Source organism: Kogia breviceps, chromosome 18 (genome assembly GCF_026419965.1).
Source record: "Kogia breviceps isolate mKogBre1 chromosome 18, mKogBre1 haplotype 1, whole genome shotgun sequence".
NCBI classification, from domain to species: Eukaryota; Metazoa; Chordata; class Mammalia; order Artiodactyla; family Physeteridae; genus Kogia; species Kogia breviceps.
In genome coordinates, this window is record NC_081327.1 from 30,456,926 (window position 1) to 30,482,957 (window position 26,032).

The window sequence follows — 26,032 nt, forward strand, 5'->3', positions numbered from 1 at the left end:
AGTTAAGTGGTAACAATTTAAGTGGGGGGGGGGTGTCACGGTTTGATGCCCTGAGGAGCCCCTGAGGGTGGTGGGGGGATGGGAACGGCCTGGATTTGGGCCGAGCAGTGGGCAGGGAGGGGGAGAGGAAGGGGGGGACTCTCTCCAGGCCTGAATGGCTGTGCATTGAGGGGGAGACCTGGGTTGAGGTCTGTGACTTGACTGTACAGAGAGAGGTGTGGACTTGAACCTTTGGGCTCACACCCCTGGCCCACCAAGGTGTCCTGGGGGCTCATCAGTGGCCGGGGCCTGGGTCACTACCACCTGGGACTCACGGGACCCAGGCACCTGCCCCGTGGACAATCTAGGTGTGCAGAGATGGGAAGACAAGTCCCTGGTTTGTTAGCTGTCGTCACGGCCAATGGCAATGTCCCAGCATCCATTAGTGAGCGCTGATTTCTCGGCGTTAGCGTCCACTACATCAGCACCGTGGAGACCAGCGTTTCTTAATCTTGGCGATACTGACGTCTGGGGTCAGGTAATTCTTTGCTATGGAGGACTGTACAATGTGTCTACAGGAAGTCAGCAGCATCCCTGGCCTCTATCCCACTAGACGTCTGTAGCACCACCCTAGTCAGGACCATCGAAAATGCCTCCAAACACTGCCACTGTCTCCTGGGGGCAAAGTGGCCCCAGATGAGAAGCGCTGGTGAGGAAGCTGAGCATATCAGTGTCAGAGCACACGCGTCCTAAGATTTAAACCTCTGGGTTTAAGCCCAGAAGCTCCCACTGAAAACCTGGACACGAGACTGTAAAAGTGGGTGCGTTTCCTGAAAGCTGGAGTGCAGTGCCGATGTCTTCTAAACAGAAGGTGTGTCCCCGACCACCACAGGCCATTCCCAGAGGCCTGGAGCCCCCGATCTAGGGGCCAAGGGCATGTAAACTTCCAGATGCCTGGAGTGACCAGGCTGCAGAGGGCAGTCCTGTGATCCCCTGTCACTCCCCCTGCCTTCCCCTCTCCTACCCTCCAGCCCTCTCTGGCTTTCAGTAGCTTCACCCACTCTCCTCGCCTGCCCCACCAGGCCCCCCTCTCTCTTCTGTCCTTTTCTTCCCCTTATTAGTTATAAAACAGTATTAAAGTGTATGTTAGATTATCTATTTTACTTATCTGATGGGTTACATATTCCTTATTTTTAATTTTAAAGAGAGAGGAATCGAAAGGGTATTATTTTCTCAAAAAGAAGACAAAAGGGCACCATGTAAGTTATTTTCTGTCTATGTTGCCCTTGATTTGTACTTATGGGGTCAAGGGCTCTCCAGGGGGCAAAAACGCTGCTACACTGACAATCTTCCTTCTGGAGGGCCAGGCCCCCTCCAGAGCAAGCAGGTGACGGCCCCCGGGCCTCTGGGAGCCCTGTTGTCGGCTTGTGCCCCCCACCTCCCTGGCCTCCTTCTCATCCCAGGGGCAGGAGGAGAAGCCCCTTCTCCTTCCTTCCTGACACCCGTGGCAGAACACCTCACAGTGGTTCCCACCTCAGCAAGGACGCCTCCTTGCCCCGCAGGCCCCAGCCCCTTCCACGCCCGCACTGCTGCCCCGCTCTCTGCCTCCCGCCTGCCTGGGACACTCACTATTTGGCGGAGTCATTGAGCTGATACTCCCGGGACCTGTTGAAGCACTCCTGGATCCCTGAGTCGCCCCAGAGTCGTATCATGGCGGAGAGCAGCTCTGGAGAGAAGGGCTCCGTGTCTTCCATTCGACTCACCACGTCACACACCATCTTGGCATCGGCCTGTGAGGAGACATGGACGGCGGCTTTGAGGCCTCGGTGGGGACAGAAGCCCCGGCCGGGCACCTGCCAGGGCACCGGGACAAGGGCTCAGCCCTAGGCCTGGTCAGGGAGAGGGGAAGAGACAGAGGGTCCTTTACTCAAGGGCACGGTAACCATTACTAGACGGTTGCTCCACTCTCGAGCCTTTCAACCCTGCCGCCCTCCAAGTGAGCCAGAGACCCAGACTCCCCAGCCCACCGCACGCGGCTCAGGAAGCGAGCGGAGGTGCTGGAAATCTGCACGTGTCCTTCGCGGTGGGAGAGACACGAAGGAGACAAGGTCAACGCCTGGAAGACTTGTAGCCAACAAAACATTCTGCACCAAGGTACTTTGGGCCAAAGCCTTCTGTGGAGACTTCTGGAATCAAGCTGTCCAGCTAAGTAGCTGCTTATGTCTCGGAGCCTGTCTGCTGCAGAAGGTCAATGGGAAAATGCTGGCACTGTGTCCCCTTCTGCCTGCCTGCCCTGGGAAGGAAGCCACAACTGGCCTAGAGGCCAGCAGGCCATGCCCACGATGCTGGCCCAGATCTAGCTCCCTAGGGACAGTGTCTCAAAGACTTCAGCCCTCGGATTCCCAAAGTCACCCTCAGCTGACAGGGAGGGCTGCCCACCAGGACAGTGTGGGTCCCCGTCCATCTAGGATGAGTTTCTTCAGCACCAGAGGCTCCCCTGGGGGCAGCCACCTGCAAAGCTGGCCCTGGGACCCAGGCGTTGGGTGCCTTAGGCAGGCGGTGACTCAGGGGTGCAGGGGTGGGTGAGCAGGGATGGTGCCTCCACCTGGGGCTAAAAACAGGCCTGTGAGTCAGGGCCTATGTGCTGATGCTGCTCCTGTGTGCCTGCGTGACCTCGGGAAATCTCAGCCTGCTTTCCCACCTGTGGGGTGACTGTGATAAACCTGGCCAGTTTCCCAGACTTCCTCCTGCGGACCCTCCTTCAAGGTTCCTGCCTGATCTGTGAGAAGGGAGTCGGGACCTGAGGGGTGGGTAGGGCAAGACTTCCTGCTGGGGGAGAGACACCCTCCCACCTAGAGCCACACTCTGCCTCAGCCAGGCCACTCAAGGGTGTGGTTTAGAAACCATGGGCCTTCACAAAGCCACTTCATGTTCCTCTGTGTGTGGTCTGGAATCTTGGGAATCCCACTCCAGTGGGATGCAGTGCATGGTTTGGGGAAGGCTGGCCTGGCGCTGTCCTCCCAGCTCCATCTCATCACCGAGGTGTGGTGGAGGCGGGGCTGGGGCAAGGTCCTGTGCTGGCGACACCTCTCTGTCTGCCCTTCTGTTTCTCTCCCGTCTTCCCCAGCTCAGTGCACGCTACAACCATCGGCCCAACTGCTCAGACTCAAAGACTAGGAGTCAACCTTGATTTTGCCACCTCCCTCCCAAGGTCCACTTCTCCCCATCTCCTCCTGCACAGCCCTGAGTTCGAGCCACCACCGTCCTTCCCCGGCTGCCCCGAGCCCCCTCCCAAGGGTTCCTTGCCTCCCTCTTGCTTCTCTTCAGTCTGTCTGCCACACAACAGCCAGCAGGAGACCGTAGAGAAAGAACCCACAATTTTTTAACTGGGCACAGATATCCGACTTAAAAACTACATTTCCAGGCTTCCCTGGTGGCACAGTGGTTGAGAATCTGCCTGCCGATGCAGGGGACACGGGTTCGTGCCCCGGTCCGGGAAGATCCCACATGCCACGGAGCGGCTGGGCCCGTGAGCCACAACTACTGAGCCTGCGCGTCCGGAGCCTGTGCTCCGCAACAGGAGAGGCCACAACAGTGAGAGGCCCGCGTACCACAAAAAAAAAAAAAAAAAAAAAAAAAAAAAAAAAAGACTACATTTCCTAATTTTGCTTGTGGCAAAGATGTGACCATGTGACCCGTCCTACCCATGGAGAGGTAAGCCAAAGTGTAGTGAGGTCTTTGGAGAAGTCTTTGTAAAGGGAAGATGCACCCTTTTTCTCTCACTTCCTCCTTCCTGAAGCCTGTGATGGCTGGAACTCTAGCAGCCAACTTGGATCATGAAGACAAGGTCTACACCCTAGGGATAGTGGACGGGTGATCTAAAAACAGTCAGGTCCTTGACGACTTTTTTTTTTTACATTGAAATTAAACTTATACCTCATTTAAATCACTATTTTCTGGGTCTCGGATATTCACAAACCTAATCCTAATGGACCCAATAACTCTCCCTGTTTAATCTCTTTCAATAGATTCCCATTATCCCTAAATTCCAAACTCCTTACCTTGGCCTCCAAAGCCCCTGCCTACTTCTCGGTCCTAACCTCCTCCCACCTTTCCCCCTTCCTGTGCCTCTAAGCACACAGCCTTTCCTTCTGTTCCCCAGGTAGCCAGGGTCACCTCACCTCAGGGTGCTCCACCCATCCAGAACATCCTTCCCCCCGGCTCTTACCCATCTCAAGTGTCACTGCCTCAGGGAAGCCCTCCTCCACGCCCCAGGCAGAGTCTGCCCCCACATACACCAACCACTCCACATCACAGCTGGTGCTGCATGTGCCTGTTCCTCAGGGCAGGGATAATCTGGCTTTTCACGGCACCCCCACCTCACAACGCTCTGTACATAGTTGTTGGTGCTCAGCAGCATTTGTGAGATGAATGGGTCCTTGGCATTTTACTGTCAGGCACAGCCTTGCTATCTCACTCCACCCTCTCTATCTCCCAACTCCTCTCATCTTGTCCATTTCAACAACACTGTGTCTCGTTCCACCATGACAGCAGCTCTGCCCGGTAGCCATCCTGTTTAACAGATGGGGAGACTGAGGCTCAGAGGTGAGTTAACTTGCTCAAGGTCACAAAGCTAGAAAGTGGGAGAGCCTGGACCCAAGGTTAACCTCTACTGTGCTCCAGCCAACAGCCCTGGACTTGCATCTCAGACACTGGTGTCCAGCCCAGCCCCCTGAGCAAAGGTAGGGGAGATGGGTAAGGAGGAAGGTTGGAAGGGTCAGGCGTGGTGGGAGGGAGGGGGCCTTGCCAATGCGCCCTGGAGGACAGTGGCAGCTGCCTAGCTGGGCCAGCCCTGTGGGGGTCAAGCTTAACAAGCAATTAATAGAGCCAGAGGGGGGCCTTGTCCCTTTGTCTTCCTGCCTTTAGGGCCCAGGGGGGATGGGGCTCACACTGGGCCTGACCTTCCTGTCCAGGTCCCCTCCTGGGCCAGTGGCGGGGTTTGGGGAGGCATTTTCCAGCACCTTGCTCTCTGCTACAGCCCCCATGGCGCTGCCACCTCTTGCTGGTCAGAGCATGCCCAGCTGTCCCGGCAGCATGAGGTATGACAAAGCAGACGCATGTACCGAGGCAGACCCACTAGGTCTGACCTGTGCCGTGTTACTCAGTGCAGGATGCTGGGGCAGTGACCACCTTCGAGGTGGCAGCGAAGGGCCCGTCCCCTCTGATCTGCTCCATCCTTTTCTGCTGGATGGTTGCCCCCTCCACCTATGTGGCTTCCATTCCCTCCTTTTGGGGCACCAGAACCTCTGCTCGCCTGAAGGAAAGCGCTCTTTCCCTCAACTCAGTCTGAGCAGTTTGGGTGGAACTTCCTCTGTCCCATGGCTCCAACGTGGACACAGGGTCTGGCCCTGGCCAGTCCATCCTGCTGGCCTTAGTGAACAGTTTGGGGTAGTCAAATAATCCAAATTTGTCAAATGAGACTAACCCTACCAGCTCTAGGACACCTGTATAAACTATTAGGAGAGAGAGACCCTCAAAGGAAGGGCCCACCTGAATGTGGAGCCATCAGTGAGGAAAGCAGAGCTGACAGAGGGAGGCACGCCGGGTCCTCATAACATGTCAAAACACCTGGGTCCAGCTGTGCCTGCAGCCACACAGACCTCTGGCTTTCCAGCTACCTCTATCAATCCTCTGACTTTTTCTTAACCTAGTTAAAGACATGTTTTTGTTTGCTTGGTTTATTTTTGCACGTGAACCCCAAAGAGTCCTGACAATACACTGTGGCCTGGTGTGCCGAGGCCAATACCAAGCTTACCTCCTCCAGGCAGACCCATCCCGTTACTGCAGCCCACACAGTTCCTCTGGCATCGGACTCCCCTCCCCTCTTCCTGTCACGCCCGAGCACACACGTCCACGCCCATGTGCTGCGTTATGTTTCCGGGGGGGGGGGGGCACTAAGATGCCCTGTGGGCATTGGCCACGTATTGGACACTAGAGGCCATCTGGTGGGCTTCTGGAGACAGTCCTGCAAGGAGCTGAGGGAGGCTGTTCACCGACACCATGCCTGGCAGGGCCCTGCACGGCTGGGCTGAGTGGGAGCAGGCATTCGTCACTGTGTGCCGCTGTCACACACCAGCATGCCTGGCCCCCAGCCACTAAGTGCCTGTAGTGCCCCAATTACTGCCACTGCCACGGACACCTCACAAATGTCTAACATGCCCCTGCGGGGCACCATTTCCACTGAGGGTCAGTTAGGGAGCCATCTGCCAGCCCGGGGCTAGGGAAGTGGGCCACTCTCTCCCGTACTGCCCCCAGTGGCAGAGAGCAAGGGAGGGGCGCTCCCTGCATGTGAGAGAGAACGTGACCGCTGCCCTTCCTCAGATGCACGGGCCTGGGTGGCTTGGGTCTGGCACTTACAAAGTACCCAGTATGCCCACCCCTCCCCGGCCGCCATTCTCTACAGGCTGGGGCTGCCCGTGCTGTAACGTCCAGTTCCCATGCCACCCCCCCCCCCGCCCCAAGACTCACTCCTTTTCCGACAGCACCCTTTGGCCACCCCTGCCTTGCGGCTCCAGTCCTGCTCCATGCAGCTTTCTAGGGGCTCAGGCCACAGGCTCAAGGCACCACCCAGAACTGGGGTCCTGGCTTGAGCAGGGCCTTAACGTCTCTGGGCTCAGCATCCTACCCTGAAAACTGGGGTGCCAGTCTCATCATCCTCTTCACAGAGCTGTCGTGTGAGCAAACAGAGAGCAATACTAGCGCAGGAGGACCTGAGGGGCGGGCCGTGATGCCGCCCCGCCTCCCCAGCTCCTGGGACCAGAAAGAGAGGAGGAGGCCAGTCTGCCTGCCCTTGGGGTGCCTAGGGGTGGGGGCATGGGAGGGGTGAGGAATTTAAGGACATGCTGGGACCCTGAGTTTCTGAATGTGAACCACAGGCGAGATGCCATTCTTTTTTGTTGTTGTTGTTGTTTTATTTTTTATACAGCAGGTTCTCATTAGTTATCTGTTATTAGTGTATACATGTCAATCCCAGTCTCCCAGTTCATCCCACCACCACCACCACCCAGCTTTCCCCCCTGGGTGTCCATACGTTTGCCTCTATTTCTGTGTCTGTGTCTCTATTTCTGCCTTGCAAACCGGTTCATCTGTACCATTTTTCTAGGTTCCATACATATGCCTTAATATACGATATTTGTTTTTCTCTTTCTGACTTACTTCACTCTGTAAGATGTGGATGGACCTACAGACTGTCATACAAGATGCCATTCTTATGGGTTTTAGATCAGGAGGCTCCGGAGAGGTTATGACTCTCAGGGACACCTGGAGGATTCTTCTCACCATATCAATGATTTAAAATCAGCATTAACATTTCTTTTCATTGGAGCCAGTGTAATCTTTCTGGTTAAATGACATTTTAACGGTGACATGTAGATGTCCTGAAGCTGCTCTAGGCAGAGGTGAGATACTTTTGGAAAGCCCCGCAACACTAGAGAACCCCATAAAAACCCTAACCACGAGCATCTGGAGAAAGGGGTGGGCAGGGAGAGGAAGCAGCACATGGAGATGGGGGCATCTCCAGCATTTGGTGGGGCCGGGAGCTCAGCACAGGGTGCCTCCCAGAAGTGGGCTGCCCTGGGCCAACGCTGGGGAGCAGGGTGCCCAGAGTGGTGATGGGGGCAGCTGCCCCCGTGAACCGACAGTACACAGGGGTCCCTCACTGTGACAGCCAGCCCAGGGCACCCTGCCACAGGAACATGGACTACTGGGGACTGGCCACGAGTGTGCTTGGGAAGCAGCACCCGCGATCCAGGGGCCTGTCAGTGGGGCTGCCTGCTGGTGTCCAGGGGTGAGGAGTTCTACTTCCAGAAAGCTATCTCTAGTCAGCCAGCTGGTCCTGAGAGCCGGAACCCACACTATAAGGAGGGGTGTGGGCTCCCATGGCCCACAGGCCCTTTCCCGTCTGCCCACTCTGGGCCACAGAGAGTCCCCCCACACCAGCTTCTCTTGCCCAGTGTCTCCTGGTCACACTTCTCAGAGATGCAGCAGGTGCCTGCCTGTGCTGTGCCACACCAGGGTTGATGGTGGGATGAGTGGTGAGCCAGGGAAGCTGGCACTGGCCTGGCTGAGCCACTGGCAATGAACACCACACATCTCTGCTCATATGCCAGGCACTGCAGGGCCTTGCAAGTGCCCTGGTGTATTCATCATCTGAAACTGGGACTGCCAAGTGCATATTAAACACTTGGGTCTGCAAAACTCTTCCCCTCTCTTCTGAGCAAAGGGGCTTGGAACTCAAGTTTGAGAGAGAGTCTTTTCCCTCTCAAGAGAGGAAACCCAAAGGATATGGTAGGGAAGAGAATAGGAATTTTCAGTCAGGTGACCCAGGTTCAAATCCTGGCTCTGCAGCTTTGTTTTAGCTTTGTGACCTTGGACAGACCACTTAACCTCTCTGAGCCTCTGCTCTCTTATTAGTTCCCACCTCACAGAGTTGTTTGTGCAGATGAAAGAGGTTAAATCGACGTGACACAGCTTTGCAACATAAAGAGCCCTGCAAATGCTAGTTATTATAAGCAAAGGTGAGGTCTCTGAGACACAAACAACAAGCTGACATAAAATAAGCCCTCTTTGTACAAGATTTCTCAGGTAAGCATGATAATCTTGATAACAATAATCACAGTAATTATAATAATAACCTTTTCCATTTGAAGAGCTGCTTTGGATCTTTCAGAGTTTTCCTCCTTCTCTCATCATTTGGACCAAGTAAAGTGTGACTGTGCGTGCGCGCGCACACACACACACACACACACACACACACACACACACACTCACACACACACACACCCCAGTCCTCTAGCTGCAGGGAAGTCTCCATTCTGCCCAGCCCTGCCCTGTGCACTGCAGTAGACCCAGCTCCCACCAGGAGGCAGGAGTGCACAGGCCAACAGCAGAAGGAGGGAGAGTTGGACAAGCCCAGCCCAACAGACCAGGCAGGCCAGGCCAAGTGGGCACAGCTGCCTTTCATGGGCTGCTGACTCTTGTTCCTCAAGGGAAAGAGACAGAGAGACTCCCGATGCCGGAGGCCCAGCCTGAGTACTGCAATGTCAGCAGATGGAGAACGGCAGCGCGCATTCTGGGCACTTCGTACATGCTACCCAGGGCCCTGCATCTGAGGAAATGCGGCAGTCACATTCTCTCTTGCACGTGCAGGGGAGTGCCCCTCCCTTCCTGTCTGCCACTGGGGGCAGTGGGAGAGAGAGGGGCCCCCTCCCTCACCCCTGCTTCCCTGGCCCTGGGCTGGCAGATGGCTCCCTAACTGTGACTCTCAGTGGAAGTGGTGGTCCCCAGGGTATTTTAGACATCTATGAGGTGTTTTTTGTTAGTGGCAAAACTTGAGGCACTACAGGCACTTAGCAGTTCAGGGCTGGGCACGCCTGGGGCTCTTTCTTCACTTGGACTTAGTACTTCACAAGGCCTGTGTCTAGAGCACACTGTCAGGCACAGGGTCTCTGGGGGGACTGGGGGGACCTCACAGGCCTACCACTTGCCTTAGTGAAGGGAACCTTCCTGGCTCCCCAGAAAGATCCTACAGCAGAACAAACGGTTGGGTGCTGTTTCTAATCTTGCCTCCTTTCAGTTGTGCCATCCCCTCTCCAGCCATCCATCCACACATCCCTCATGCCCTATCCAGGGTACCTACCCATCCAACATCAGGCGTCCATTACATCATCATCCTTCAGCCACCCTTGTTCATCTATCAACCAACTCACTCCCACAACCACCTGCCCATCCCTTCACCTCCCTTCTATCCTTCCACAGCATCTGCCCGTCCCTTCATTCTTCATTTGTGCACCCTTTTCATTCCTTTCACTCCTCTTTGATCTATGTAGCCACCCACCCATTCACTCACTTACCCATAGTACACCCCCTACAGAGTGGGGTCCCTGCCTTAGGAACTTTCACGTTTGCCAGAAAGAGAAATATTTAGGCATAAGGAGAGACTGTCTGCATCTCCCCAGCCCTGAACACATCAGGGGACAACTGCCCTCTTGACGTCCCCTCCCTCTGTCCCATGGTTCCATCTTTGTCAGGAGCCTGGGGCCTTGTAAAAGGAAGACTCTCCTAAGACCTTCAGCTGGGTTCAGAGGATTCCTCAGGGATTTATTTGTCCTAAGCCCTTCTGAAAACCTTCTCTGTTTTGAGCCCAGGCTGCCTCCTGAGGAGGGGGGAAAGACTTGGGTTTTCCAAAGAACCTCATTTTCTGAAGGAACACACCCTTTTCCGTCTCAAAACCATTGGATCTTGCAGTTGTTTAGAAGCAGCTTTTCCTTCTGGCTTGCTCTGTATCTTCAAGAACCAGGGGGTTGTGGGGATGACTGTGGCCTGGGTTCCAGCACTTGACACCTAGAAGTTTCTACTCAGAAACCATCTGCCAGCCCCTGTAATTGGTGTGGTTTCCCACCCCTGACCCTGGCCCAAGTTAAGCAGAAGGAGCCAGTGCCAGACCAGTGAGTGTTTGCTCACCACAGGGGGGCTGAGCCCAGGGCTGGGTGCCAGGAAACTGCCCACTCAAGCCTGCTGTCCGGTGGGGGCGTCAGACACATCAGCCAAGCTGCGGAGTCCGAGAAGGCTCCTCCAAGGAGGCAGCCACTAAGTAAGGGCCACAGCTCAAGGAGAAACTGGTGCAGACGGGGGATGCGAGAGGGGCATGAATGGCAGCAGGCAGTCGTGGGTCAGCTGTGCCCACAAGGCAGGCACAGTCCAGAGACTGGTCTTCTCTCACGAGGGAATTAAAGGGGAAGCCGAGGGCCTTGCCAGGAAGCAGTGGATCCTGGAGGGCCATCAGATACCCCTTCAGCCATCAGCAGGGCCTTTGGACAATGGTGGGCTCAGAGGTCCACGCAGCCCATGGACATTAAATGAAGAACAGCACCCAGCCCGCACAGATGGTCCAGGAGCTCTCATACAGACCTAGTTCAGTGTGAACTGTGTACCCCCAATGCGGGGAGAGGGTTGGGGGCAGCCTGGGCCCCACTGTGGGCAGCTCTGGGATGGAGCCTTACCAAGCAGATGCTAACACTCCCTGAGTGTGGGTCTGGGGACATTCTCAGGCCCCCGGCCCTTCTCAGGAGGCATGGCTTTCGGCCTTCTTCCCAGCTGTGCTGTTCTTAGGTGAAGCCACTGCGTGTGTCTCCTAAAACCACCCTGGCAGGGGTTTCAGGGCCAGAGGTGGGCAGGGAGACTGGCAGGTATGGGGCGGGAAATGCTGAGGCCAGTGTAGAGGGGGAGAGCAGGGCCTGCAGAGGAGGCCGCTGCCCCAGCCAGTGATAGCCGGCCAGAGTGCACAGGGGTGTCCTAGGTAGGTGACTGGCAGAGATGGGGGGTGCAGGACAGCAGCTGTCCTGGGCCCTCTGGGGCAGTGGTATGTTTATGCCACCACGGCTTCCGATTGCTTCAGATCCCAAGGATGCAGTGGGGAAGCATGCTTGTAACCCCTCTGGAACAGCCTTGGGTGGTGCCCCTTTCTCTTGTTGCCCTTCTCCCCTTGGTGGGTCCAGACCTACCAGTCTATACCTCCTGGGAGGCTCTCCTAGATGGGGGCGGGGAGGACAGCTGAACCACCAGGCAGGCACTATTCAGTCCAAAATAAACTTTAAGGTGAAAGGGACAGAGATTTCCAAATCCTCATCCTCTGCCTCCTTTCTCCTGAGCTCAATGTCCTGAGATGGGAGAAAAGAACTAAAATTGGATAGGCTAAATTTCTAAGAAACGAACAAGGGCAGAATGAAATTACCCACACAGAGCTCAAAGGGAAAGAAAAGTGATAATGGACAACCTCGTCTCTTCAGAACACAAAGTGACGATGGTGAATAGTTTAATTAGAGCCTCCTCGGCTGGCAGATATTAGTGACACAATTATGGAAGAGAAAAGATGGAAGCTGAAACAGCACGTACATGATGGGAGGCCGGCAGGTCCTGGAGACGACAGGTTTGGCTGATGGTGCCTCTCCTTGGGCTTATTCGCTGACACCCCTTCCCTCCTCGTCTCCTCACTGGAGACATCAGTTCCCGCACCATCCATTAAAGTGATCGGATGATGTTTTTGTTTGTAAAGGAGCGTGTCACTTGTTTCTTGGACCTCAGGGACACAGCCTGGGGCAGTGCACCAGGTGTCCACCTTCTGTCTGACTGACCCTGCGACCCTGGGCAAGTCTCATCTGTTTTCGGAGTCTCTGTCCTCAAAGGCACAAGGAAGAGTTTGGCTGGATCAGTGATTCTCAAAGGGTGGCCCGCACACCCCTGGGGGGTCTCTGAGGGGTCCACAAGATCAAAACTGTTTTCCTAACTCTATGACGATGTTATTGGCTTCTCTGCCTGCACTGATGGTACAAAAGCAATCGGGAGACAAAACCGCAGCCCCTTCGCAGGAAGCAGTGGCACCGAACTGTACCAGCTGCCATTCTGTTCTTTGCCACTGTGCAGTCACAATAAAACCAATGCCAGTTCTACTTAAGAATGTCCTTGAGGAAGTGGTCAAAATTATGAATTAAAAGAATCTCTAGGGACCTCTCTGGTGGTACAGTGGTTAAGAATCCGCCTGCCGATGCAGTGAACATGGGTTCAAGCCCTGGTCTGGGAAGATCCCACATGCTACGGAGCAACTAAGCCCGTGCGCCACAAGTACTGAGCCTGCACTCTAGAGCCCGCAAGCCACAACTACGGAGCCCTCGTGCCACAACTACTAAAGCCCACGCGCCTAGAGCCCGCACTCCGTAACAAGAAGACCACACACTGCAATGAAGAGTAGCCCCCACTTGCTGCAACTAGAGAAAGCCCACGCGCAGCAATGAAGACCCAACACCAAAAATAAATAAAAAAAGAAATTTATTAAAAAAAAAAAAAAAAGAATCTCTACACTGCATGCATGTCTTTTTCATATTCTGTGTGATAAAACAGGAAGTGTGCTGCAAACTGCAGATGATGGTGTCTGGAGGGAAGGCACTTGTAAGACTGCCCTGCCAGCCCAAATGGTCCCTTTTTTTCACACGACACCACTTTTACTTGAAAGAATACCTGACAGACAAACAATGGTAATTCAGACTTGGTCTTTGGAAGACATTTTCTAAAAAACCAAGCGAGCTTATCACTTCAAGGAAAGCAACTAACAAATTTGTTACCAAAATGAAAACATTCCCACTTTTAAGCGAAAGATCAGAATTCTGGAAATTTGTATTTAACACCCTAACTTGACAGCTTCCCAACACCTGAAGACTTTTCTGATAAGATAGATGTTGTTAACAAATGTGAGTTCTTCACATTCTCCACTGAAATACGTCAACATTTGGAAGATGTGCATAACTCTGAACCAGTATTTTCCAAATGATCAAAATGATGTTAAAAATCATGCACAGTTGACCCATTCAAAGTGCAAAGTAGACCAATGGATTTTTAAAAGAAGACTTAACTGAGAGGAAGGTACAGAGGTTTCCCATAAAACCCCTGACCCATGCCTGCAGAGCCTCCCCCATTATTGACATCACTCACCAGAATGGTACACTTTATTTTTTTTTAAACCAAAGATGAACCTACATTGACACATTATAATCACCTAAAGTCTGTAGCTAACCTTTGGGTTCACTCTTGGTGTTGTACATTCCATGGGTTTAGACAAATGTATAATGACATGCATCCATAACTGTGGTATCACACAGAGGATTTTCACTGTCCTAAAAAATCCTCTGTGCTCTGCCTATTCATCCCTCCCTCCCCCAGCCCCTGGCAACCACTGATCTTTTTACTGTCTCCATAGCTTTGCCTTTCCCAGAAGGTCATATAGTTGGAATCAAACAGTATGTAGCCTTTTAAGATTGGGTTCTTTTACTTAGTGATATGCATTTAAGGTTCCTCCTTGTCTTTTCATGGCTTGATCACTCTCTTTTTTTTTTTAATACTGAATAATATTTCACTGTCTGGGTGTTGCCCAGTTTACTTATCCATTCGCCTACTGAAGGACCTTTTGGTTGCTTATAAGTTTTGACAATTATGAATAAAGCTGCTATAAACATCTGTGTGCAGGTTTTTTGTGTGGACATAAGTTTTCACATCTTTTGGGTAAATATGAAGGAGCATGACTGCTGGATTGTATGGCAGGAGTATGTTTAGGTTTGTAAGAAACCACCAAACTCTTCCAAAGTGGCTGGACCATTTGGCATCCTATCAGCAATGAATGAGAGTTTCCTACTGCCCCACATTTTCTCCAGCATTTGGTGTTGTCAGTGTTCCCGATTTGGGCCATTCCAATAGGTGTATAATGGTACCTAAGTGTTGTTTTAATTAGCATTTCCCTGATGACTTATGATGTGGAGCATCTTTTCATATGCTTATTGGCTACCCATATACCTTCTTTGATGAGGTGTCTGTTAAGGTTTTCGGCCCATCTTAAAATCAGATTGTTTGCTTTCTTATTGTTGAATTTTAAGTGTTCTTTGTATATTTTGGGTAACAGTTCTTTATTGAACATTTCTTTTGCAAATATTGTGTCCGAGTCCAAGGCTGGTCTTCTTATTCTCTTGAGAGTGTCTTTCACGTAACAGTTTTTAATTTTTATGAAGCCCAGTTTATCAATTCTTTCTTTCATGGACTGTGCCTTTGGTGTTGTATCTAAAGAGTCATGGTCACAACCAAGGCCATCTAGATTGCCTCCTAAATTATCTTCTAGGAGTTTTATACGTTCACACTTTACATTAGGTCTATGATCCATTTTGAGTTAACTTTTGTGAAAAGTATAAGGTCTGTGTCCAGGTTCATGTTTTTGCATGTGGATGTCCAGTTGTTCCCGTACTGTTTGTTGAAGAGACCAATGGATTTTAATGTAACAGAGTAGGAAATGGTCACTGATATAGTTTCAGATTCTACCCTTTAAGAAACTACTGCTTGGGACTTCCCTGGTGGCGAAGTGGTTAAGAATCCACCTGCCAATGCAGGGGACATGGGTTTGAGCCCTGGTCCGGGAAGATCCCACATGCCGTGGAGCAACTAAGCCCATGCGCCACAACTATTGAGCCCATGTACCACAACTACTGAAGCCCTAGAGCCCGTGCTCCACAACAAGAGAAGCCACCACAATGAGAAGCCTGTGCACCGCAACAAAGAGTAGCCCCCGCTCACCGCAACTAGAGAAAAGCCCGCGCGCAGCAACAAAGACCCAACACAGCCAAAACTAAATAAATAAAATAAATAACAATAAAAAAAAGAAAGTACCGACTGTTCAGTTTTAGTGAATTTCAAAGGACTATTTGAAAAGGCTGGTAAACTACTCCCTTCTTTTCTAACCATGTGTCTGTGTGGGGCCAAATGTGATTCAGATTCTTCGACTGAACAACACATCACAACGAACTAAACACAGATGCACGTGTGAGAAATGCAGCTGTCTTCCATTAAGCCCGACATTACAGAAATGTGTAAAAATGTAAGACAACGATATTCTGCTTACTGAAGTATTTTTAGACAATATATTGATAGTAATTTTCATAAAAATGTTATTTGTACTAATATGTAATGGGTTTATTATAGTGACTTTTAAATGCATAATTACTAAAAATTTGTCTTGTTTTTAATTTCTAATGCAATAAAGGTTGATAGCTACAACCTACATAAACAAAATGTTTACTGGGGTCCTCAGTAATTTTTAAAAAATTATAAAGTGTAGTGTAAAGGTGTTCTTAAGCCAAAAAGTTTGAAAACCACTAGATCAGATCATTCTTTCCCAAACATTATCCCTTGAACACCTCCTAACTTCTGCCCAAGTTCTGTTCCACCTGATGTCCATCACTTTTCTTAGACACATCTTTGTACTTACGAACATCATATCCTTATGGTAAATGGAAACCCTGCATGAAGTGATTTAAATAGAAGATACCCAGCAGAGTAATTACAAGGAAAGCCCAACACTAATGTGAAATTCTAGCAGGACCCTGCTCCCTATCTCCCTTTGTTAGCAAGGGGGACCATGCAGACGGCGGCCCCCAGCCGCACACGTTGAAGGCCAGCTCATGAGGTCTCCACCTGCTGAGGTGGAACTGACTCGCTCCAGACCTTCTCATGGGCTGAGAGGTGGGGCTTTGAGCTACAGACAAGACGTCTGAGGTAGAAAATCAGGAATTATGAGTTTTTGCCGAAGGCTAGTAGTGGTGGAAGACGGCCAGGGTTGGGGTTGAGGAGGGACCTCTAGGGTCAGGGGCCAGGGTAGGCCGAGCCAACCAGCCCAGAGGACAAGCAAGGCTGGGGCTGCGGCTTCCCCGGGGTCTCCTGTGAGCCTAGGAGCTGATGACTTAGTCACAAAGACACACAGAGACACACCTGCTCAGAACTCTGGTGGTCAAGGAGGAGCCCTAGGAGATAACAGCAGTAGCTTGTATTTACTGAGAGCTTCCCAAGGGCTTTATTTCATTTAATGTTCACCAGTATTATCGTTTTTCCCCCTTCTATAATTGGAGAAACCACAGCTCAGACGGGTTACGAGACCGGCCCGAGCTCACTCAGCTGGCAGGGGGCAGACTGGGATGTGCACCCCAGCTACCTGCCTCCAGAGCACACGCTCTGGCAGCAACACGCAGCACTGCTTCCCCTGGTTGCTGGATGACCACCCCTGGGCAGCGCCGGGCCCGGAGCCCTGGTCTTTTGACGTCTCTGTGAGGGTAGGGTCTGCGAGAGCTGGACAGTACACACACACTCTCTTGCTGCCATTGCCTGCTCTGCTAGGTCCCGCTGCTAAGGGGCTGGAGCTCCTCAGGGGCCCGCTGGTGCCCATCCTGGGGACCAGTGTCAGCATGTTGATGCTGCAGTATTTACAATGAGACAGGTGGGATGGCGACAGGTGTAAAAAACAAGGGTGACGAATATGCGGGTTAACCGAAACACAGGTGAGGCAGAGTGGCACCCGCGGCTGTGCACCAGCTGGGCCAGGCAGAGGTCCCAGCGGGCCACCCTGGCAGGCAGGAGGGGGAAGGCACAGTGGGGCCAGGCTGGCTGCCAGCTCCCTGGACTCCCAGCACCTGGCCACAAGAGGAGCGCGGGGCTGGGGGAGGATTGGGGCTGAGTGAAGCCTCCAGGGGCCTGTCTCTCATGTGATGTTGGCAGGGATGGGGCTGCAGCAGCCTGTGGGCTGCCACCTGAGCAGCTTTCTCTGAGGCCTGGGATCAGGGCACATGGTCTCCCCTCTCCACTTAGCCCCAGCCATTTCATCTCCCCGACATTGACACTGGGTGATCTTGGGTACCATGGACACAGGGTGGAACAAGTCTGTACAGACCTGGGTGTGAGACGGTGGTCAACTGCCCCACCGGGCAGCGTCCCAGGCCTCAGCTCGGCCCTATGCTGAGGAGGAGCTGCACAGGGCTCACTGAGCGAGAGGGGCAGCCCTGGGACGCCTCCGCTCAGGGGCTGGCCTCACTCTCTGCAACAGCGGGGCTACAAAGGGGGCCACATGGTGCCACCTGGGCTTAGGTTCCTCTCTCTCTCTCTCCCCTCTCACCCCTTTCCATGCCCTGCTCCCCCACCCCTGGCCAGTCCACAAAGCACCTTCATTGGGGTTAGAAAAAAGGAGTTTTTCCTTGAGCCACATGGCTCGGTGAGGGGAAGGTGGGCTGCATTTCAGCCCTCTCGTGGCCCCTGGGTTCGGGATTCTCCTGCAGGCTACAACCTGTCACGTAACTGAGCTGCAGTCTGTGGAGTGTGAATGTGCAGTGTGCTGCTCTTGACCAGGGCTCTTCAGGTGTAAGTGTGCTCCCCGCCCCCTGAACATAGAGGATGACAAAGTCCGTAAGATAGAAGATCCAGTGTCGTGAATCACCATGTGGAGGAGAGCCACACACCCACCCAGAGCACTTGCCCAGACGATTAGCTGAGCAAGAAATAACCTGTTACATTTGAACCATGAAACCCTTGGGGTATATTTTTTGTAGCAGCTAGTGGTACCCTGATCAATACAACCTGTTAGTGTTCTTCCTCTTCTGGTTTTTGTTCCCTATGTGACATCTGGCCTCTGTTTAGCCCTAGGTTATGGATTATCTGGGACCTTTCCTCTTCTATTGCTTCAATGAGCAAGACGCTGCTCTCTCCAGAAGACTGTAAGCTGGTGAAGTTTTCTGGAGTATCAAAGAATCTGGGTCCCCACCCCTCTGCTCCCGTCTACTCTCCTGGAAAAAGGAGAAAGTTGTGCCCTGAAGCAGCGTTTCTCAAGCCTCAGTCACACACCGACCACTGGCATAATTTTTGTTCCACAGAACAATGCATGGCACATAATAGAAGCTTGATAAATGATGGTAAATTTTTGTTGTGTTTCTATACCATCTACTATAATTTACTTAATATCTTTCTTTAGACTTTTATCCATTTAAACTTATTGTACAAGAAAGTAAATTTAGTACCACTAACAAAAATATCTGCAAAAGGATATTTGATATGCTAGTTTTAATTTTTTTCTAAAATGCATTAAAATGAGTTAGTAGCTACTGAGATAAACATCAACATGTTTGTCCATCATGCTAGCTCGAACCTGCCACTCTCTCAACTGGGAAGTGCCATCCCACGGTGAGCAGCATAAGACAGGTACACGGCTAGTGTGTCCTCGGGATGCCAAACAGAAGGAGTACGCCCAGGAGTGGTGAGGCTGGTTCTGGGCCCTGGGCAGGGAGGCTGGAAACAACCTGCTTAACTTACAGTTCTGCACGGCCCTGACCCTCCTCTCACCATCAGGGCCTCTGCTGCAGGTTCTGTGAAGCCTGGAGGACCACCCTGATTTACCAGGCATGTACACTGCTCGCTGGTGGGCAGCACAGGACAGGGGGCAGGCCATGGGCTCCAGCTTTCATCAGCTGCAGACCTCCTATTTCCTTCTCTGTCCTTGCCTCCCTCCTTGGTTCTGGTTTTGGCTTCCAGAGGGAATGAGCTCACTGTCGGTTCCAGCTCCAAGGAGCACGTGACATTCTCATGGAAAAGGAGGGGCATCTGTGCCTTCCTTGCCTTGGGCAGGGGGATGGCAATGGTGAGTCTGCCCAACTCTCCCCATCTCCCCACCGTCAACAGCCAACTCGAGGGCTCACCTTCGTTAAGAGACAATTGCCCCAAGTTGCCTGGATGCAGATGCAGGAGATCCAGGGGCTCTGGCCCATTAAGGAGCTTTGTTGTCATGGCGGCTTCTGGTCTCCTAGCTGCCAACGTCCTCTTGGAAGGGAGCGGGAAGGTAAGTGCCCAACCTCCAGCCCAGCAGGGCAGACAGAAGGAAGGAGGGAGGCACCCGCCCACCCGCCCTGCCCACCTGCCCACCTGTCCTCAGCCTGCGGCTGAGCGGGCACTTGCCCTCCAGTAAGGTGGCCAGTCCTCTCGGCCTGCCTGTGGGGAGGCCAGAACAACCTAGTCCTGGGGACCACTGAATCCAATCCTAGGATTGCCCCCTCTCAGGCCTCTTGGACCACATCCCCAGCCACCAGATGAACTTCAGCCAAACCCTGAAAGGTTTGTGCCCTGTGCCCTGCATCCCACGTCAGGCCTGACCTGCTGAAAAGGTGGGGATGGAGGTCTGGTCCCACTCCACTTCTGTTGACTCTTCATCCTCACCCAGCTGCACCCCCATCCACTCCTTCTCTCCTCACCTTCTCTCTGCACTCATGCTCTGGCCTCCCCAAACTAAGCCCCTCCTCTGCCCCTGTTCCCCCTCAAGCCACTGTCCTCCTCTTCCTCCTTTCGTCCTGTTACCTCTGTCCCCACTCCCGCCAGAGGTCTCAGTGCCCTCTCCATCTCCGGCCTGCCCTCTGCTCACTGGTCTTCTCTCCGGGCTCTGGGCCCCATGGATGCTGCTTCCTGGGCAGTGAGCTCCTCTGTCTCCCTTGTGGGCCCCATTCCTCCACCAGACATTTAAGTTCCTCAGTCCTCAAAACCCTTCTTGCTTTCTCAAGCCACCTTCTTGGTGGGTGGGATGTCACCAGATCTCCTCTGTACAGGCTCTCTGGGCAGTGACCCCGGGTTCCCTGGCTCCTCCACTCAACTCAGCACGTTCCCGGTCATTCCCACCCTCCCCCCGCCCCGGTTTCCCATCCCACAGTCTCCGTCACCGCCTTCCTTCCCATCTCAGGCTCACGATTTCTGCCGTACCAGCAAACGACCGCTGCTATTTTCTTAATTTTTAAAAATGACATTAAATAAACTCATTAAAAAAAATCAGCTTATCCAGAACTTCCCTGGGGGTGCATTGGTTAAGAATCCGCCTGCCAATGCAGGGGACATGGGTTCGATCCCTGGTCCGGGAAGATCCCACATGCCGTGGAGCAACTATGCCCGTGTGCCACAACTACTGAGCCTGTGCTCTACAGCCCATGAGCCACAACTACTGAACCCACGTGCCTAGAGACCGTGCTCCACAACGAGAGAAGCCACCACAATGAGAAGCCCTCGCACCGCAACAAAGAGTAACCCCCTCTCGCTGCAACTAGAGAAAGCCCCTGCACAGCAACAAAGACCCAACACAGCCAAAAATAAGTTTTTTTAAAAAAATCATCTTATCCTAAACAATAGTATCAGTGAAATCAGAGGTCGGTGTGCTAATTTTTCTAATATACACTAAAATATACAAAACTACTCAAACAGAAGATACTGGTCCATGTGAACTGCCAGGTCAACTTGTGTGACCCCAGGAGCGCCTGAACCACTCTGGGGACACACTGCCTTTCCAAAGGCAACTCTGTGTTTCCCATCACACAAACTAGAGACCCCAAGGCCAACTCCATTCTCTTCTTCTGTCCCTGCAGCCAACTGATTCCCAAGAACTGACATTTGCCCCCAGAAAGGTCTGACTCCCCTGCAAGGCCACCCCTGCCTCTCCTGCATGGATGACAGCAGGGGTCCGACCAGTCTCCCAGCCTCCAGGCTCTCTCCCTTTAAGTAGGCTACTGCCGAGAGAGCATTTAATCACCCCCGCGAAACCCCACTACGCTGGAACCAAGCCCTCTTCACCTGCCCGCTAGCTACCTACTAGAACTTCTTCCAGGCCCTCGCTAGTCAGCCACCCCGCCATGCAGCCGGCCTCCTGCGAAGGCCCTGGAGAAAGACCTTGGCTGAGAGAGTGAGGTGGAGGCCAGAGGGAGGGAGAGAGACAGAGACCTCCGTGGCTGATCAGGAGCCAGGTGGGTCAGGGAGAGTCCAGTGGAGCAAGAGACAGAGTCCACGTAAGATTTATGGAAAACGCAAGGATTTGGCCTCCAAAGACAGGGGCATGGAATTTCAACGGTTTGTGCTTTACTTTCCTCAGCTCTAAGCAGTGGTGCTCTTCATGCCATGTTCCCCTCCCAGGGTTTCTGTGAGGACCCGTGGTCTGGGGGAGTTCACAGCTCTCTGAACTGTGAAACACTTCAATCATGGCGTGCATGTGTGTGAGTGAGTGTGCCTGAGCGTGGGTGCATATGTGCAGATCAGTGTTAGTAGTCTGAGTTGTCCTAACAATAATAGTAAGTCGGCTGAGTTGAGCCATCTTTGTGAGATAACTTGGGGTGGACAAAAGCAGGGAGGATACGCAGGAGCCCCTGAGGGCAGCTGGCTCTGCACACACATGAGGCCGCTTGTCCAGAGAGCCGGAGAGCAGTATCTTGTGCCCTGGGGGAATGAGCCAGTCCTCCAACTCCCTCCAACTCAGAGACCCATCCACCTGCCTTCCAAGTTGAAAGGGACTGGGCCTGCCTCTCCCAGGATTCTGGGAGGGAGGCAGCAGGCCTTCTCCACCTGGTGGGCCTTAGAGGCTGGGAGGAAGAAGTCCCCTGGAGGGAGTAGCCCCTCCCCAAGAGGGTGCTAGGGGCTGTTACTTGATAACCAGGCCTGTTTCTATGGCACCAGGGAGAGACCTGGGTAGGGGGTAGGCCTGCAGCCAGCCCAGGCCAGAGCTCTGCCTGGTGAGTGTTCCCACAATGGCCCAGGCTGGACAAAAGCTCACTCTCCAAGGACAAGGCCACTGCCTCAATTAGCTCTCCTCCCAGGAGCGGCTCCACTGATCCCCTAAAAGGCACAGCAGGCTCTTGAGGGCTGCATGCACTTCCCCCCACCCCCAGGCCTGCCAGCCTTTGCTGAGTCCTGGCCACATTGTGCCCAGAGGCCCCCTGCTGCTCTTTTCACTCTCTTTCCCCAACCGGCGCTGCCTTTGAAGTCAGGTCCTCTGTTCCAATTGGAAACTTTGCTCAGAACCAAAATTAGAGGCTGCACAATCAGCTTGCAATTTAAAATGCCACCCAGGTGTCCCCCTACCCCCCACCCCCCTTTAAAATGTCATCTTAATTAGACGAAGCCTGGCTTCATGTTTTCTGAAGTTCAAGGTAATTTCTCTAGGACATTTCCCTCCTTTTAGTTATTTTTATCTTTGGCACAATGGCAGGGGGAGCCACCCAAAGCTAATCTGTGGGTCTGCAGACACCTTGATCCTCCCTCCAGCAGCTGGGGGTCGGCTGCCCCCTGGCTCTGGAAGCTGAGAACACACTGACCTGAGGAGTTTGGGGAAGGCAGGTGCTGAGGTCGGACGGGGGTTCTTCCCTCCAGTTAATTCAGCACAAGGCTGTCTGGGCCTCTATCTTGGGCAAAGGGCTATGCTAGGGGTTGGGAGAAAACATGAAGGAGCCTGGGTGGGCTTGGCCAGCCCCAGCCCCCCTTCCTTACCCAGCTTGTCACCCACCTCCCTGCCTAGACTCTGCCCTGCCTGGCAATGTTGAAGGAGGGTGTCCCGAAGTGTAGGCCACTTGGGGACCTGCAGTAAAAACCAATGAATCACTCCGGGAGGTTTCCAACTCTCAAGGATTCTGATTAATGGTGGGTAAGAAAGTCTCAGTTTGGTGCCATTAAGTCTTTGACACTCTTAAACATTTGTTAATTAGCTCTTTCAACAAAGAGGGAGCGATCTGGGCTGCTTAGGACTGTCTCCCCTGGCCTCCCAGGGCATTTGAATATGCTGATTCAAAACCACAACCCTGTCCTCAAAAAGGATGTCAGGAAAGACCCTGGTTATGGGCTGCACTGTGTGCCCCTCAAATTCACATGTTTAAGTCCTAACCACCCAGTCCCTCAGAACGTGACGTATGTGGAGACAGGTCTTTAAAGAGGTCATTAAGTTAAAATGAGGCCATCAGAGTGGGCCCTAATCCATTATGACTGGTGTCCTTATAAGGAGATTGGGACAAACAAACAGAGGGAAGACCATGTGAAGACACAGGGAGAAGACAGACTTCTACAAAGCTGAGGAGAGAGGACACAGAAGAAACCAACTCTGCTGGTATCTTGAACTCAGACTTCCAGCTTACAGAGCAGTAAGAAAATTTCCTGTTGCTTAAGCCACCGAGTTTGTGGTACTTTGTTATGACAGCCCTAGCAAACAAATACAGCCCAAGATGGGGCTCTCCTGGGGCTGGGAGTGGGGGTTCTCCCTCCACCTTCCCAGATTCTACCTAAAAGGCCACGGCAGGTCTGGGTCCTGCTTCGCCTTGAACCTCATCCTGAGGCTCCCTTGCCCTCATTCACCTGAATCTGCTGGCCACCCTACCGGCTCTTTAGGCTTGGCAACACACCTGCCAAGCTCATTTCCACCTCAGGGCCTTTGCACACCTCCTCCTGCTACCTCAAGACTTTGAGAGATTGGCTCTTCTTAGTTTCCAGTCTCAGTTTAAATGTAACACCCCCCTCCCCTCAAAGCTTTCCCTGACGCCCACCCCCATCTAAAGCAAGTGCTTCCTGTTGTTTCCGCCAGCATTATTTTCTTTAACAGAACTTATCACAGTGTGTAATTAGATACATCTGTTTCCTCACTATTTATCTTCCTAGGGAGACTGTGAGCTCCATACCTGCAGGGCCTGCATCTGCTTTGTTGACTAGTTTGTTCACTTATGGAATGAAGGAATGAATGAATTCTGGGACATAAACTGAGCTGGGTACCAGGTGCCATCTCCTTGTCCTTGGAAGGCCTGGCAGCACCAGGGTGAGCCGAAGAAAGGGTCAGGAAGCAGAGAAGGGAATGCCCAGTCTCAAGGTCTCTCTTCACCTCAACAGGAAATGCAGGAGAGCCAGGTTATGGGGCAGACTAGTCTCGAGAGGAGCTGAAATGCCACAGGTGTGAACACAAACTCCCCTCTGTCCTGGATGCCTCCAGAGCAACTGGAGGGGAGTGTGCTGGCTCTGCTCTAGGAGAGGTGGACCGTGTCCCTCCTGGGTGCCCACCTATGCCAGCCGAACACTGACACAACCACATATGTGTGGGACACACGTGCAGGGATGGGCCAGCTCACTGACTCTTGGCCAGGCCGAGACAGGTGGTCAGTGGAATTCTGGAATTGAACTGTGCATGGGATAGGGCTGTTTTCAGGGGTGAAGGGATTTGTTTTATTGTCTAAATTTCAAATCCTCTAATATTCCTCCCAAGAATTGTCTGGTTGGAAGTACTGCAAATGAAAACCGAAGAAAGAACACGAACTGCAGAAAAGTGGAGAATGTTTGCTAACATTTAAAAAAGAGAGAAAAACAAAATGGAACTTGTAAACTCACTTTTGAGCCTACCTGTGTAATTACATCCACATGGGCCCCTTCTCCCCTCAGGGACTGTGAGTGACCAGTGCTCTCTTGTCACAGATGATGGACACGGAATCCAGTTCCCCAAAGTTAAAACGCGAGGTTATGTTCGGTGCATCTAATATATCTCTGATTTTGAACAATACAGGAAAAATGCCCATTAACAGAAAACCAGGCTTTCCGTGGACCCACTGAATAAATGATAAAAGACACCCCAAAAATACTGGCTTGAAGAGGGACCAGGGATCTGCCTGCCTGGGATGCCATGGGTCTCAGTCAGCCCTGGAGACAAGACTGGAATTTGGGGCAAGGATTTCAGCAAGGAGTGGCAGAACACAGGCGTCCCGCATGGCGGGCAAAGCCCCCGAGTGGGGCAGAGACAAGGGGCCCACTGGATCCTGGGGTTGCAGGGTCTTGCTCCCCCGATGAGGGTGGCACCAAGTGTGGCTCTCACCACGGTCTAGGGTATGTGTTTCCTGGCCTCCTCCCCTCGGACCCTGAGCTCCTAAGTCAGGCTCCCTCTTGCATTCAGGACCTACCACTGAGCGGGGCACACAGCAGGTGCTCAGTAAACACTGGATGAACAAATGAACTTGCTAAGGAAGGAACCAACGAGCGTTGCACCAGGGGGTTACAAGACTTGGGGTGCAAGATGGGTGTTCTCCCATGTGGCCTTCCAGCTCATTCTCCCCTGCCGGCCTCTAAAAACAGGGAGCTGAACTGGGCAGACCAGAGGCAGGGAGCTGGCTTCAACTTGAAGGCCAACTCTGACCAACTCAGTGGCCGCCTGGGGCACAGCCACCATGACAGGACTCTGAGGCCAGGCTCAGTGCTGTGACTGATGGGCAGTGACTGCCAGGCATGAGGGCTGGGGGTCAATGGCAGCACATGAGCTGCCTCTGTGTGTCTCCTTGGATGTGATCATCTGAGGTGGCCGATACCATCGTACTGTGTGACGCTGCACAAGCGTGCGAGTATCTAAGGGGCTCTCCTCCCCCAGAAGGTGAAATCTCTACCCAAGGCCTTGCCACCTAAGATACCCACTCAAGCTTTGCCTCCTGTAGGCTGGTCCCCCCAACCTTTCCCAAGTCAGGGTCCAGCAGAGAATGATAGCATCTGTACAGCACCTTCCATACACATAGGAGGGGATCCCTTGGGCACACCTGTAACCCACCTTGTGCTCCAGGACACGCTGAAGGAGAGCCTCTGCTCTGGGAAGGCTCTGTACCAGCTCCCATGCCTGCCTCTCCTCTGAGTGCCTACACATGGCTCTGAATCACACCAGTTAGTTGCCGAATGGGCTTCTGTGTGTCGGTCTTGATAAACAAGACTGATCCCTCTGGGGGCAGTTTCAATGTCTGGAAGTGGCACGATTAGCACTGAAGGCTGCTTACGACTCCTGTGCCCCTTCTCCACCAACCCCCCCCCCCACCCTGCCTGACCCTGGAGGTCCCGTTTCAGGCCAGGG

General features: G+C 52.8%; 1 protein-coding gene across 2 annotated transcripts in view; it reads right to left on the bottom strand.

The window, feature by feature from the left end:
- GNAO1 (G protein subunit alpha o1) overlaps positions 1-26,032 on the bottom strand; it is a 170,765-nt gene that overhangs the window by 25,405 nt on the left and 119,328 nt on the right. For both annotated transcript variants that reach the window (XM_067019709.1, XM_059045710.2), the window contains exon 4: positions 1,609-1,769. In XM_067019709.1, the coding sequence (XP_066875810.1) occupies positions 1,609-1,769 (161 nt within the window). The remainder of the gene's footprint in view (positions 1-1,608; positions 1,770-26,032) is intronic.